The sequence below is a fragment of the Oncorhynchus mykiss genome, chromosome 26, assembly GCF_057628025.1.
Source record: "Oncorhynchus mykiss isolate SJ-2025 chromosome 26, ASM5762802v1, whole genome shotgun sequence".
Classification (NCBI taxonomy): domain Eukaryota; kingdom Metazoa; phylum Chordata; class Actinopteri; order Salmoniformes; family Salmonidae; genus Oncorhynchus; species Oncorhynchus mykiss.
In genome coordinates, this window is record NC_143047.1 from 13,107,501 (window position 1) to 13,123,394 (window position 15,894).

General features: G+C 43.8%; 1 protein-coding gene and 1 long non-coding RNA gene across 2 annotated transcripts in view; one reads left to right on the forward strand and one right to left on the reverse strand.

The window, feature by feature from the left end:
- LOC149971375 (uncharacterized) overlaps positions 1 to 15,894 on the forward strand; it is a 318,492-nt gene that overhangs the window by 260,001 nt on the left and 42,597 nt on the right. The gene's annotated exons all lie outside the window — the stretch shown is intronic.
- Positions 1 to 15,894, reverse strand: part of LOC110506389 (coiled-coil domain-containing protein 102A) — a 69,314-nt gene that overhangs the window by 32,360 nt on the left and 21,060 nt on the right. The window contains exons 2-3 of the mRNA XM_036963790.2: positions 2,547 to 3,276; positions 469 to 686 (exon numbers count right to left, since the gene is read on the reverse strand). Of these exons, the coding sequence (XP_036819685.2) occupies positions 469 to 686; positions 2,547 to 3,185 (857 nt within the window). The 5' untranslated portion in view covers positions 3,186 to 3,276. The remainder of the gene's footprint in view (positions 1 to 468; positions 687 to 2,546; positions 3,277 to 15,894) is intronic.

A 15,894-nucleotide genomic window follows, 5' to 3' on the forward strand; every position in this document is an offset into this window, starting at 1 on the left:
AGGGTGCCCATGGCACTGACAGAATGAATGTTCCAGAATAGCCCAACAGAAACCAGTCTTACAGACAGACGGGCTCTGCCAGACTGTTGGACCTGAAGATGCAGACCAATCAGCAGCCTCCAGAGAGCTCAGAAAACAGTTATGATTCTAATGGAAAAGATAATGGGGCTGATGGTAGTGTTGGCGAGAGCGGGAAGCTGCAAGCGGTGCCAGAGCTGAGCTCAGGCAAAAAAACAGGAGGCTCTGCTTGTAAATTATGAGACTGGCATCTCAGCCAACGGTGGAACAGAGGAGAGAGAGAGCAGTTACTTGTCTACACTTTCTACACACTCAACATGAATGCTAATTTCCATACGAGCCATAATATATCTGAGGAAAGCACCTTCACATAATTGAACAGTCCTCAACCTCTCTAAATATTGCCCTCCTTCAGTCTCGTTCCCTCCTCCCTCGATCCCCTCTCCTTACTCGCGTTCTTTGAGCAGGACCTTCTGTGATTCGTCGAGGCGGAGCTGGAGGGCGTTGATCTTGCCGGGGTCCTCCTCCATGGCAGCGATGTCATCCCAGAGCAGCCGGCTGCGGTCCTGACGACTCAGGGCAGAACGCAGGCTGCTGGCACTACGGGCGTCCCACGAGTCTGGACCTTCCGCCTTGGACCTCAGCACTGACTCCAACAGCTCCAGCTCCTAGGGGAAGGGAGAGATAGAAGGGAAGAAACAATGACAGAGGATCGAGAAAGTGGAAGGGAGGGAGGGAGGGACAGACAGAGGGCGTAAGGAAAAGGGAGAATCCGGGAGAATGACCAGAGAGAAGAGAGGAATGAGGAAGAGGGATATATGCAATTTCATTCAATGTTAGTCTACACCTGTTGTTTACGAAGCATATGACAAATCAAATTTGATTTGATTAGATGAACCATTCAGTGGAGTCACTCCACTCTGAAACCCCGACGTCAGCCATCACAGCTCCACTCCAAGAGAGAAGGCTGGAGAGCGAAGCACACTCCGAGACGCAAATATTTACTTTTCTTAATTAAACCCCACCAGGGAGACAGGTTTTTTCCTAACTCAACAGCGCCGGTACAGCAGCTATCATATTACGCCCTATCCCAATTCCCTGTCTATAAAAATTAAACTCCCAGGACGTTTGACGGAGAAATCAAAAACTTTTTCAACCACATATTTTTTATTCTCTTCCTTCTCTTCCTGTCTCTGGGAACCACGCAGGGCTCCGGACCCTCTGCCAACCTCCTGTTACTGAGAGAGCTGAGCACAAGAGCACAACCATCCGATTGAAGGAAAAACACAGGCTGTTACCAGCGGTGGCCAGCAGGGGGACCTAGAGGCTCATGTATGAGGTGGAGGTGAGCGAGCAGCCGCTGCTCCTCTCACTCAACCCGCCACATGTGGAAGCACTCAGCGTGTCTGTGTAAGACAGAGGGAGAGAACAATGGAGGGGCAGGAAATGGGATTGTATGTGAGCATCCCCACAATGCCCAGCTCATTTTCATGCTGCTGTTTATCCAACAGTGATTTATTATACACGGCCAGCTGCTTGCCTAGGGAGAGCTCAGTGTTGGCCCATGGTGAGCCACTGAGGAAGAATCTGACTGGACATTCTCCTCCAGGTTGTGTTGTACGTCTTCTCATGATTCACTTATTTTCTGTTTCCCCTTTGGCTCCAGACTGGGAAACTGAGAATGGTTATCGTCATTACCTTTCATGCCTGAAGTGGACCTCCTGTTCAGTATGAGTGTGAGAGTGTGTGTCTGTCAGAGTGTTTCCAAGGAAACAGCAGCCCACCCCGTGTGTGAGTTGGCTGAAGGTCAAGTCCGATTGCTAATGACACTGATCTGTATTCACTGCTGCTTGAGTTGCATACAGCTGAACACTCCTTTCCAAGTTACACATTTCCTAAAAAACAGAAACCTCATCTTGTCCAACTCTCAACAACACGTTCTAAGTCTAAGGGACTTGAATATACATTATGATCCCAGGTAGAATGCTACCCTACTGTAAACCTGATGAGCCAGCTCAGGGAGTCTATTTTGACCTGTGTCTAATTGACAAAGGACATCTGAGAACACTAACAGCTACAATGCCTTCCAATCACGCAAGATGACTGGCTTTTCTGTGACAGGAAGCTTGTTTTATTTTGTGTCTAACAGGGACTTTCCTCTCCCTCCAAAGTGTCTGAGAATATGAGGCTCACAGAGAAAGGACTGGGCTTCAATGATGCAGTACCCAAGCTGTGCCCCTTGGGTAGAAGATAGGGTGGTGCAGGGGAGATTCTATTTTAACAACAAAAGCTACACTTCAGCAGAGCTCCCACTGAGGCACAATGCTGGAGGTTAAGCTCTGAGACATATCTGCTGCTGGCTCTTCATTAACAAGATGAAACGCTGGCCCAAATAAGTGACTGGTGCTATATCTTCTACCAAGAACTTTGACCAACCTTTCCCCTGGCTCAGATCTGTGCTGGGTTATAGAGTACTGTAGTGTGTCTCTGACATTGTTTGGTACTAAAGTGTGTGACCATTCTCCCACCTTTTGTCTGTCAGGTTTATCTGTGTCCACATCTCTCACTGGTTCTTGTTCTGGTGACCCGGGCCCCTCGCCCACCCTGTCCTGCTTGCTGTCCACAAGGGGCTGTGAGGAGGAGGGTGGGGTGGTGGGTGGTGCTGAGGGGGCGTGGGAGGGCGAGGCCTGGTCAGCACGGAGACGCAGTGCTTCCTGTCTGAGTGTCTCGTTCTCGGAGGCCAGTTCTTGGCGCTCCCGACGTGCGCCCATCAGCTCCTTGGTCAGGGTGTCCAGCCTCTGGCGGAGCTGCCGCACCTCGTCCCGTGCCCGGTTCCTCTCGGAGCGCACCTTGCTCCACTTCTCCCTCCAGTTGGCCGTGCAGTCCGACCACCAGCGCATGGTCTTCTCCATCTGGGCAGCTCGCGCCCTGGCCTCCTCCAGCTCCCTCAGACGTAGCTCCTCACGGCTCTCCCAGTCCCCAGACTCGCCCAGGCCAGGGGAGAGCAGCAGGGGAGGGCTGGAGCTGGGGGTGCCCCCCGTGGGGCTGGGCGTGTGGGTCAGGCTATCAGGAGAGCGGACCCTGTCCGGCCCCAGGCCCAGGCCACAGAGCAGGCCCGCCCCGGACTTAGCGGCCTCGGCCATGTGGGGGCTAGGGGTGTGGTTCATCACAGAGCCGATGATGATCCAGGAAAGAGCAGGAAACACGAGCGATGCTGTGCACTCAGGAGTGCATGGTCGCCTTTACTCAGTTGGCTACCTGCAGATTCAAACACAAAATGGAGACTCTGGTTAGTTGGACAGTACTAGGGCTGTTGCAGTGACCATATTACCACCACACCTGCGGTCACGAGTCATGAAGACAGCCAAATTCCACATGACCGTTTAGTCACGGTAATTAGTCTTCTCCAAGCTCTGATGCTGCTGGTCATTAGTAGCCTACAAACCTTGCTAACTGCCTGGTACTCAGCAGTCTATTGTCCTTCTAATCACTCTGACATCAACGCTAATGTATTCAAAAATCTAATCAAACATTTCATGAGAGCCCATGAGGTCATGTTGCGCAAAATGTCTATAGGCTATGCAATTGCGTGAGAAAACAGAGTGATGGCCACTAATAAAAAGAGGAGGATTCCACCAGCTTTCTATAGGCTAGGTCTACTATATTTATTTCTCAACTTTCCTAATATTAAGCACATTGCTTTTATTTACAACAGGACTATAGCCTACCTGGTTGACATGTAAATAAACCATGGGGAAAAGCATCCTCCATTCACTATTTAAGTGCATAGATGACAAGCATTTATTCCCGCTGCCCATTTCAATACAGGTGCATGATAATGGTCCATTCTAAATCATAACAAATGTCACACATATATTATTTAGAAGATGTGAAAACAAGATTAAATCAAGAATAGTCTGATTGGTAACAATATTAGCCTATCACTTGTGAATTCTATATTATCACTTGTGAATGATGCCCAGCATAAGCATTTCTTTACTTCATAGTAAATCATAGTCGCACACCTCATGTAGCCTAGCCCAACGGCCTATATATTTTAACAAGGTTTGTATCACAACTAAAGTGGGCAAATAATACAAGCATTACATGCTTAATTGCATTTGCGGTCACTTTTGATAATGGTGTGTTCTGCTAATGGAACATTCATGCTTATATTCTACTACCATGTGCGCATTGCTGCGCTTATAATGTGTAGAAATGGCCTAATAGTTTATCAACATTTTAAGCTAAATGTTCTGATCTGTTGCATCAGCCACATTGCATAAAAAGGTTTGTATTAATTTGAGATCTATCGCATCCCACAACTGTCCCAAACTAGGATTGGAATATTTATTTATCGCACAGAATAGAATACTTTTGTACTATGGGGGATAGTAGATTGACATAGGCTAGTGCTTTTGCTGTTCTTGAAAGGCCTACTCATCTTGTTGGCTGACGAAAAAATATCTTCAATATGCAACTCGGAATTGGATCAGGAAGTGCGCAGTTGCATCCCCAATGTGTCTGTCTTAATTTGTAGCCTGTGAGAAAGACCCAATCATGTGACCGAGAGGCTTGTGAGAGACGCTACGGATTGCGCATCACACACCGGGAGAAGGGCACAATGCAGCACTGCGACCCGCAAAAGGCATGTCTTTTTTTAGGGTGCATTACGGCCACAAAGGGGATGCAGCCTTGAAATTTGAGGCATTATTAAGTGTTTGTCAAATTGTGAATGAGAGACTATTGGAGTATGTACAGCCTGCACAAAAAAAACAAAGCAGGGCTCATGCCTTTCAAGATACTTTTTTTCCCAAATCATCATTAGAGTCTCATCATGCAGCCTTACAATGTATTAAACATCAAAACATATAGCCCAACGTTTGTAGAACAACTAAATGAAGCATATACTGTAGGAGTACCTAATTCTTTGTTAACCGCTCAACACAGAATGGTCGGATGTGTGCACTCCCCCAAATCGTTTGGAGAAAACATTTATATTTTATTCAGCTTTGTTCAATTGTATTTTATATACTATAAAATAATATAAAGTAATGCCATGGAATTATAAGCAAATCTTGTCTGCTAAATGAACTAGTGCAGCCCACAACCGTTTGGCATAGCCACATCCGAGTATGCTATTATTTTCTTCTGAAATAGACATTTTCTTCACCGTGCTTCTTTAGACCTGTCTAAAATAAATAATGGATTTACTGTGAAGGTGTAGGCTATATTACATGGATTTATTACACTTTTTATAATGGCTTGTAGGCTATGTGTGGAAGCCAGAGGATACGAAATGTGTTTATGTTAATTAACGTGAGACCGGCAGCTATTTGCTTGGCAATCACTGGCTGACAAAATTTCGTGACCTCCACAGCCCTAGACAGTACAGTACAACTTCCTTTGACAATAGTATTTTTTACACGCTCTAGTCTACTCCTATTCTGCGACCATCAACTGCCACAGCAAAACACTCTGGTCGATAAATGAGTGACATAAAGTCCAGTGTCCCTGTGGAGTTCAGAAATATGTTCTGGGATCAGTCTGAGTAGGCGAGACACATTGGGCCATCCTCTTCATACTGTTCTGGTGCCAGTTACAGGAGGTTACAGACGAATGGTCACACGTTAGAGATTACCTAGAGCCAGTACAGCATGAAGAAAGTTGCAAAGGTAATTTGCAAACAGCCAAGGATGAGAAACGAAGCCTCAACTAGCACCATGGCAACCCAGTAAACCCATTGACCTCACGCATGTCCAGACTCTAGACTTCGGCTTAACACCATGGCAACTTGCAGTCCCTAGACACCGACGAATCGGTTGCCAGAAAAGAAATTATGCAGAAAGACAGAATGAAAATACTCTACAGACAGGTCATCACTAGAGTACCACACCCAACAGTCCCCGGAAGGCAGATTTGAACAGGTCATAAGCCATGGCAAAAATGTTTACAATTACAGGAAATTAGCTGTAAAACTGCAAAATTGTCTCTCAGCCTCATTGCAAAATGTGTAGAATAGCATGAGATTAGCTATAAAACTCCACATTTTCTCTCTGACCTATTGCAATATGTGCAGAATTGCAAAAAATGTACTATAAAACAACACATTTTTGCAGGGTCATGACCCTTGTCAACAACAGCAAGAATACATTTGCATTTGCTGACAATGAGGGACAGGTAGACTTGACAGACAGAAAAAGAAGAGGGGAGAGAGGATAGTGTAAGAGAGAGAGAGAAAGAGAGCGAGAGAGGGGGGGGGGGGGGGGGCTGAGATGAGACCGTTTTAGCTGTTTTTTTGTAAGGATAGAAACCGAAACTCTGATCATTAAATTTCCGATCCCCAGAGGCAGCGACAGCTTATCTATGTATGAGAATGAGGCGACTAAAGAGAATGAGAGGACTTTGGTGTAAAAAGATATGAATACTCAAATCAACACCCCAAACCAACTCTCTGGGGTGTAAAACATGAGATGAGCCTGGAGTCTAGTGCAGAATCCCGCTCCTGATCACCATCAGAGCCTGTATCTGACATGTTTACTGCAACTTAATCACACCAGACCTGTAACACTATGTGTGTGAGGGAGACTCATGTAATGGATCAATTGCATGGCTGAGCCATAATTATTTGCTCTGGCTTAAGGGAAGCTGTTTATATGCTGATGAGAGAGACTAAATATAAAAATACACCCACCGTAGGCTACGAGCGTGGCACACCAAACGTACAAAGATACAAATTGTGGAATAAACATAGCAAGGATTCTGCAGTAATAGACCAACACATTAGTCCCAAACACTGAGCAGCAAACTCACCAGTTCCTGTGAGTAACACATGTATGAGGGACGCTCATTCACCATGCATTCTCTCAAAGATCTTGTCTAAAATACCATCTCTGTCTCGGACTGTTCTCTGTACTAGTGGATATCTTCAGGAATCTCAAACACAACGGAGATGATTTGAAAGATGGGGAGCAGTGCCATCAGAGATGTATTATGTACCTATGTAACACCTTCACTGCCTGCAGTCTCCTTGTGATCCATATTCTCCATTTCATGTTCATTAAGATTTCAGTGGGGACGATCTATAACACCTCATTACGCCATGCCATTTTAATGTCCCCTCCATATAAACTCTCTGCCTAACCCCCCTAGTAGGCACCCACCTCTCTCACTAGCTTACTCTGTCACTCCGCACCAGGGCTCACGCTACAGCTCAGAGATGGTGGTGGGAGTAAGCTGAGGCAGTCCAGTAGAGGAAGGAGATAACCTCCCCCTTCTTCTCACCTACACTGAACACTATCCTCTGAGAGTCTTGTCTCGTGCTCTCTAAAAGGGAGGCAGCGACAGAGTGAGAGCGAGAGATGGTTTGGGCCCTGTCGCCTTTGTACGACATATCAGTCTGTGATAGCAATATACACAGAAACACACACAATGGCTCTGTCTGGACCACAAGCCATTTCTGTTGTCCCCTCGCATGGAAAGGGAACGCTTTTATTGAGAGAAAAAGTGAACATATATATATATATATATATATATAAGTATGTGGAAGAAGAGGAGAACAGGTGAAGAGGCTGCTACCGAAAATAAGAAGGTCAAGTGGAAAACGAGACACAACTCTTCTTCTATCAGCTAACTGTGGATGTAATCTGAACTGAATCAAGTGAAAACACATAGGAACCGGGGCTTGTAATACAAAAGGGAGACCGAGAAAGCAGAGAGGGGGAGAGTGAGGGAAAGAAAAAGGAAAACAGAGCTGATACATGGTTCTTGTTAAGTTTGTAATCTGAACCTCATCAGACGCAGACAGGAAGTTAGAACGAGAGCAGGAACGAGAGAAGAATAATAGAAAGTATGAAACAGAGGGACAGAAGAAGAGTGCAGAAACCCAAAGACGATGATTGGAAGAGATTACATTTTGGTATAGAGGAGATAAGAAGGGAAATGTTTGGTCTGTGTCTGGCTGACAGACAGAGGGTTTTGAAGGCTGCAGCTGGACAAGACACCTGGGTGTTTTCGCTGTACATACACAGTGGTTTTCACCTAGGCCTACATGGAGAGGACAGTACTGTATGGCTTCAATGAATCAATCAAGCACTAAGTTGCTCTTCAGGATCAGGATTGCAAAGAAAATACATTTCAACCCCTGTGTAGGAATGGTCTATTTTGTAACTGTCTACTTAGAGCGTAAAAGGAGGTTGAACAGTCTGCTAAAAAAAAAAAATTCAAACAGACAGACAGGCAGACATTGCACTTAAATGTGGTTCCACAAAGGAAACATGCATACATTTCTATGGAGCGCAGTTGACTTTACCACAACAGACTCTTCTTGTCACTTCATTTCAGAGGTCAGGGGTGAAGAGTGTTTGTGTCTGTTTCTGGAATATCACAGAGTGTGTATGGGTGCTGAGATAAAGGGCTAAGCTGTTGCGTCTCTCTCCATAATGATCAAAGACCCACCTCAACAATATCAAAGCCGACTGACAGACTAGCATTTGTCAACATGCCAATCAAAAGTTCAAGTTGATCTTCGGACCCATCCATGACCTAGAAGGTCAGCTGATGTTCTATGAATTATCTCATTGGTTTGCATGGACTACCTGTTGTCTCCCTCTTATGGCTCCAGGGGGTATTTGTTCACATTCACTGATCTGAGTCTTGTAGGGAAACATCAAAGAGCGGATCAAGGTATTGGACCGGGAAGTGATCCTAATACTGAGTGACTACTGCAGACAGATACAATAAGCACAAACAAAAGTCTAGTCAATGAAGTCCAAGAGAAAAAAGAGGGGCAAATCAGCGTGGCTCGACAACAGGGGAGTGAAAGAATGAGTGCAAAAGGGAGCGAGTTTCAAAAAGACTCCAGCCGGAGAGAAGAGATGGACAGAGACTGAAAACTAGAAAAGAAAGAACAAAGTAAAAGCTGGAGCTGAGAGTTTTTGCATTTCAATACAATCTGTTCCAAGACAGTGGTATCATGGGTCAGCGATCCCAAAATGAAATGCCTCTATAAATAACCCAATTTCTCTGGGGAACTTCCATTTGAAACTAGTTCCAGCTGGAGGATCCAAGCTCATGTCGGATACGTGGAATCCAGCCGATAGCTGCAGGATATTGAGAAATGAAACGCAGAAAGAGAGAGTAGAGTAGCCTTCACTGGAAACTACCACAGATCAAGTTTGATTCCATTTATACTGTAAGACAACCATGACATGTATTTGCTAATTCTATTCCATCTAGACTATGTGGGGTATAATGGTTAGGGGGGGAGAACACAGTGCTGTCACTACACACAGCCTAGTGTTGCTGTGAGAAAACAGTGTTCTGCCATCAGAAATAGAGGAGAGACAGAGTGACAGAAATGGAGAATTTAGAGGATGCAGGCAAAAAGTTTGACAACTGTATTTAAGTGAAAGAGAGAAAGGAACAATTAAATTGACTGCCGCCGGTGCTACATTGCCAATGCACTTTCGTATTTTTAACAAGACACACAAACAGTATCTTTACACAAAAAGCGCAACCGCTTGAGTTGTTACAGGCTGTATCGTGCGTCCCAGTTGCCTGCACGACAGCACCTTGCGGTTTTACACCTGAAACTGCCAAAGGAAGCCAAACAGGCTGTGCAGCCTAGGGTCTACAACCGCAGACTGAGAAAGTGTTTTTATATCTCTCTTCCATCACGGTGAAAAGGAAAGCTTCTTTTTCCTTCACCGCTTCATTCGTTCTTATCTGAAAACACACAAGACAAACATGTACCTAGTAACCCGAGTGCTTGTCTCTGCATCTTCTTACGTAGATGTGCAGAAAGCCACAGGGCCAGATCTGAGATGGCAGTGGTGCTTTCACTTTCTCTACGTGCTTTGAGATGTTGTGTTATTGGTGCTACTGTAGGTAAGACAAGACTATCTGGGGCAAACACTTCAGCATAGGAGGAAACAGTTTACTTCCCTACAGCACATCAAGTGACTTGAAAAGTACCAAGCAATAGCCTCACCAAATATATGCAGGAGTGATGAAGTGAGAGCTTTCTGGTTCATTTTAATCTAGCTCCTGTTATTCAACAGAGAGAATCATTGTACCGTGACTTTGGGCTCACTAACGTTAAATCCAACACCATCAGGAAAATGGGTCATGATTTGGTCATCTTGCTACCATGATATTAAATCTTCAACAGACGGCAACCGCAGAGGGAAGCGTTTTGCAAAACGTAAGTACTAGACACTTAAAACCATATGAACAGTCTCTGATTAATATTTTTTCAGTGATGCTTGTCCAAATACTACACACAAAGTGTCATAGCTCATTAAAATCTCTTAGCCTGTAGCGCCTAACTGCTTTGGCAAGCAACAAAAATCTCCCAATTCTAGACTCCAGTAAAACAACAACAATCCAGGGATTTTAGGGCTTCTTGTTTCCTGTTGAGGTCCTGGATAATGGAGAGGGGGGGACAGGAATCAGGATCGGAGTATCACACAGCTGGCATAGCAGTCTCCATCTTCTACCTATCAATGATCTGAACAACCTGCCCTGCTTGCGACTGTGCTCTTAATAGGGTCCCCACCCAGCAGGATGAGGGGGGACAATGAGAGGGCCAGGGGACAGCTGACCAGCAGAGAAAGTGGAGTCTGCATCTCAGTCAGGATCCAATGGTAACAGCCAGGGTAAGAGAGGGACCTTCTGCACTGCAGAGACTGACTGGTACTACTGCACATAACAGCAAATTAAAGCTTGCTTTCACTGAGGACATAAAGGTCAACACTAATGTGTGACATTTTATTAGTCCCCACAGGGTCAATTGCTATATCTAGGGTAGAGGCCGACCGATTAATCGGAATGGCCGATTAATTAGGACCGATTTCAAGTTTTCATAACAATCGGTAATCTGCATTTTTGGACACCGATCATGGCCGATTACATTGCACTCTACGAGGAGACTGCGTGGCAGGCTGACTACCTGTTATGCGAGTGCAGCAAGGAGCCAAGGTAAGGTGCTAGCTAGCATTAAACGTATCTTATAAAAACAATCAATCTTAACATAATCACTAGTTAACTACACATGGTTGATCAAATCAAATCAAATTTATTTATATAGCCCTTCGTACATCAGCTGATATCTCAAAGTGCTGTACAGAAACCCAGCCTAAAACCCCAAACAGCAAGCAATGCAGGTGTAGAAGCATGGTTGATGATATTACTAGTTTATCTAGCTTGTCCTGTGACGCATATAATCGATGTGGTGGCTGTGAATTTATCATTGAATCATAGCCTACCTCGCCAAATGGATGATTTAACAAGCGCATTCGCGAAAAAAGCGCTGTTGTTGCACCAATGTCTACCTAACCATAAACATCAATGCCTTTCTTAAAATCAATACACAAGTATATATTTTTAAACCTGCATATTTAGTTAATATTGCCTGCTAACATGAATTTCTTTTAACTATGGAAAGTGTGTCACTTCTCTTGCGTTCTGTGCAACAGAGTCAGGCTATATGCAGCAGTTTGGGCCGTCTGGCTCGTTGCGAACTGTGTGAAGACTTTTTCTTCTTAACAAAGACAGCCAACTTCGCCAAACGGGGGATGATTTAACAAAAGTGCATTTGCATAAAAAGCACAATCGTTGCACGAATGTACCTAACCATAAACATCAATGCCTTTCTTAAAATCAATACACAGAAGTATATATTTTTAAACCTGCATATTTAGTTAAAAGAAATCCAGGTTAGCAGGCAATATTAAACTAGGGAAATTGTGTCACTTCTCTTGCGTTCATTGCACACAAAGTCAAGGTATATGCAACAGTTTGGTCCGCCTGGCTCGTTGCGAACTAATTTGCCAGAATTTTACATAATTATGACATAACATTGTGCAATGTAACAGCAATATTTAGACTTATGGATGCCACCTGTTAGATAAAATACGGAACGGTTCCGTATTTCACTGAAATAATTACGTTTTGTTTTCGAAATGATAGTTTCCAGATTAGACCATATTAATGACCTAAGGCTCATATTTCTGTGTGTTATTATATTAGAATTAAGTCTATGATTTGATAGAGCAGTCTGATTGACTGGTGGTAGGCAGCAGCAGGCTCGTAAGCATTCATTCAAACAGCACTATACTGCGTGTCACGTTCTGACCTTGATTTTCCGTTGTTTTGTATTTATTTAGTATGGTCAGGGCGCGAGTTGGGTGGGCAGTCTAGGTTTGTTTTTCTATGTTTTGGGGCATTTCTATGTTTTCGGCCTAGTATGGTTCTCAATCAGAGGCAGGTGTCATTAGTTGTCTCTGATTGAGAATCATACTTAGGTAGCCTGGGTTGCACTGTTTGTTGGTGGGTGATTGTCTATGTTGATGGCTTGTTTCAGCACAGTCCATATGATTAGCTTCACGGTTGTTATTTTGTTTACTGGTTTTGTATAGTTTTCAGTGTTCACTACTTTCTTTACTAAAGATTGACCATGGACACTTACCACGCCGCGTATTGGTCCTCAGATCCATCTCGCCTCTCCTCTTCAGATGAAGAGGAGGACGGCCGTGACACTGCGTTTGCCAACAGCTCTTTGCAATGCTTCAAGTATTGAGCTGTGTATGACTTGAAGCCTATCAACTCCCGAGATTAGGCTGGCAATACTAAAGTACCTATTAGAACATCCAATAGTCAAAGGTAAATGAAATACAAACGGTATAGAGAGAAATAGTCCTATAATAACTGCAACCTAAAACTTCTTGCCTGGTAATATTGAAGACTTATGTTGTCATGCCCTGACCTTAGAGCTCTTTTTAATTTTCTATTTGTTTAGGTTAGGTTGTGACTAGAGTCGGCAATCTATGTTTTTGGCCTGGTATGGTTCCCAATCAGAGGCAGCTGTCTATCGTTGTCTCTGATTGGGGATCATATTTAGGCAGCCTTTTCCCACCTGTTGTTTGTGGGATCTTGTTTTTGTGTAGCTCCCTGTGAGCAGCCCAGAACATCACATTTCGTTTTTGGTGCGTTTCATATTTTTTTAAACATGTGGAACTCTAAGTACTCTGCGCCTTGGTCCATTCACTCCAATGATCGTGACACATGTTAAAAGGAACCACCAGCTTTCATATGTTCTCATGTTAAAAGAAACCACCAGCTTTCATATGTTCTCATGTTAAAAGGAACCACCAGCTTTCATATGTTCTCATGTTCTGAACAAGGAACTTAAACGTTAGCTTTTTTACATGGCACATATTGCACTTTTACTTTCTTCTCCAACACTTTGTTTTTGCATTATTTAAACCAAATTGAAAATGTTTCATTATTTATTTGAAACTAAATTGATTTTATTGATGTATTAAGTTAAAATAAGTGTTAATTGTTAATTCAGTATTGTTGTAATTGTCATTATAACAAATATATATATATATATATAGAAATCGGCCGATCAATCTTTTTTTGGACCTCCAATAATTGGTAAAAAATCATAATCGGTTGACCTTGTTCAGAGTGTGTATTGAAGGTGAAGTCAGGTGCAGGAGAGCAGAGTGTAGTGAACAGGCACACTTTTTATTCTGGTCAAAATGACAGCACAAAGTAACATGAAATGTGCCCAAAACACGGAACATAGACAAAAAGTAATGCACGTAACAATATCCACAATATCAAAATACACGTAACACAAACAATCCTACACAAAGACATGATGGGGAAGAAAGGAATAAATACATATGAATTGATTGGGGAATGAAAACCAGGTGTGCAGGGAACAAGACAAAACAAATGGATTACATTAAAAATGGAGCGGCGATGGCTAGAAAGCCGGTGACGTCGACCGCCGAACGCCACCCGAACAAGGAGAGGAGCCGATATCGGCGGAAGTTGTAACAGACTTCTAATCTAGGGGGTTTAGGGTTAAGGTTCGAATTAGTGTTATGGTTAGAACTAGTTTCAGGGTTAGGAGCTAGGGTTAGTTTTAGGGTTAGGGTTGAGGTTAGGTTTTGGGGTTAAGGTTAGGGTTAGTTTGTGGTTAGGGAAAATAGGACTGAATAGGACTGTAGTTATACAAGACTGTGCGTGTGTGTGCGTGTGTGTGCGTGTGTGTGGAGGATGCTGGTGACTGCGGGGGAAAGTAACTGAATAGAAGCTGACAGAGGTATGAGGATGACTGAAGAAGCTGGCTGTTTTAATCCTTTTAGCTGGCGTCAGGGCACAAGAGGGACACGACACAGAGGGGATGTTTCCACACTAATCATCCATCAAATAAAGAACCATGACTTTCAAGGGCCCAAGGGGACATACATGTATACCACTGTTCAAAAGTTTGGGGTCACTTAGAAATATCCTTGTTTGTGAAAGAAAAACACATTTTTTTGTCCATTTAAATAACATCAAATTCATCAGAAATACAGTGTAGACATGGTTAATGTTGTAAATGACTAGTAGCTGGAAACTGCAGATTTTTGATGGAATATCTACATAGGCATACAAAGGCCCCTTACCAGCAACCATCATTCCTGTGTTCCAATGACATGTTGTGTTAGCTAATCCATGTTTATAATTTTAAAAGGCTAATTGATCATTAGAAAGCCCTTTTGCAATTATGTTAGCACAGCTGAAAACTGTTGTCCTGATTAAAGAAGCAATAAAACTGCCCTTCTTTAGACTAGTTGAGTATCAGGAGCATCAGCATTTGTGGGCTCGATTACAGGCTCAAAATAGCCAGAAACAAATAACTTTCTTCTGAAACTCGTCAGTTTATTCTTGTTCTGAGAAATAAAGGCTATTACATGTGAGAAATTGCCAATAAACTGAAGATCTTGTACAACGCTGTGTACTGGTTCTAACCAGAATAGAAAGAGGAGTGGCAGGCCACGGTGCACAACTGAGCAAGAGGACAAGTACATTAGAGTGTCTAGTTTGAGAAACAGACAAGTCCTCAACTGGCAGCTTCATTAAACAGTACCCGCAAAACACCAGTCTCAACGCCAACAGCGAAGAGGCGACTCCGGGATGCTGGCCTTCCAGGCAAAGTTGCAAAGAAAAAGCCATATCTCAGACTGGCAAAAAAACACAGACACTGGACAGAGGTACTCTTCCTAGAAGGCCAGCATCCCGGAGTCGCCTCTTTACTGTTGACGTTGAGACTGGTGTTTCTTGTCAATTTCTCACTTTCTTACTTGTCAGCCAAAGGTAAACCCAGAGAGAGAACCTTAATCTGCAGGAAAATGGCTGTGTCTTGGAAGTTTCACTAGGGTGCAATAGAAGGTGATGCGCAGTGCCCCCCTGCAGGCAGTCTGAATACATGAATAACTAAGCAGCAGCAGCCAGCTAATGACCACAGCACCTGGCCACAGGGCTCTGCTCTTCCGCCTACAGGGATAACATCACATTGTCTCTGTTGCTAACAATAACCAAGGATCTGAGGGTGAGAAGCTAGCTGCCTTCAGGCTACATTGATCTTGCAGTGTTGTCATCCATCCAGCACGTCTGGCAAAGTCTGAGCAGTAATTAATGAAGAGAAGCAGAGCTGTCTTTAACTCAATATACAGTATGTTAACCGTAATCTCTCCCATCCCTTTCAATCATTCACTTGCACATGCATTTCTCTCCTCCCTATAACCAGGGCTGTCTTCCTGAAGGGCAGAGTTATTCTGAGCTCGAGTTTGTGGTCAGCTGGTCATTTCCCTGTCTTGAATCTTCCTCACTACATTTTATCATCCTGTCACTGTACAGGACATAGCGCCTGTGGACACCTGGCATCGCCGCTTTAACAGAGTTACTGCAGCTATCCAACAGTCACATCTGGCACCGTTACAAGGACACACACTGGAATGCAATGTGATGGGTCATTGCAAAATTCCCATTCTGATCCCTATGTGCTTGATTAAATGGCTTCTATGGATTGTATGA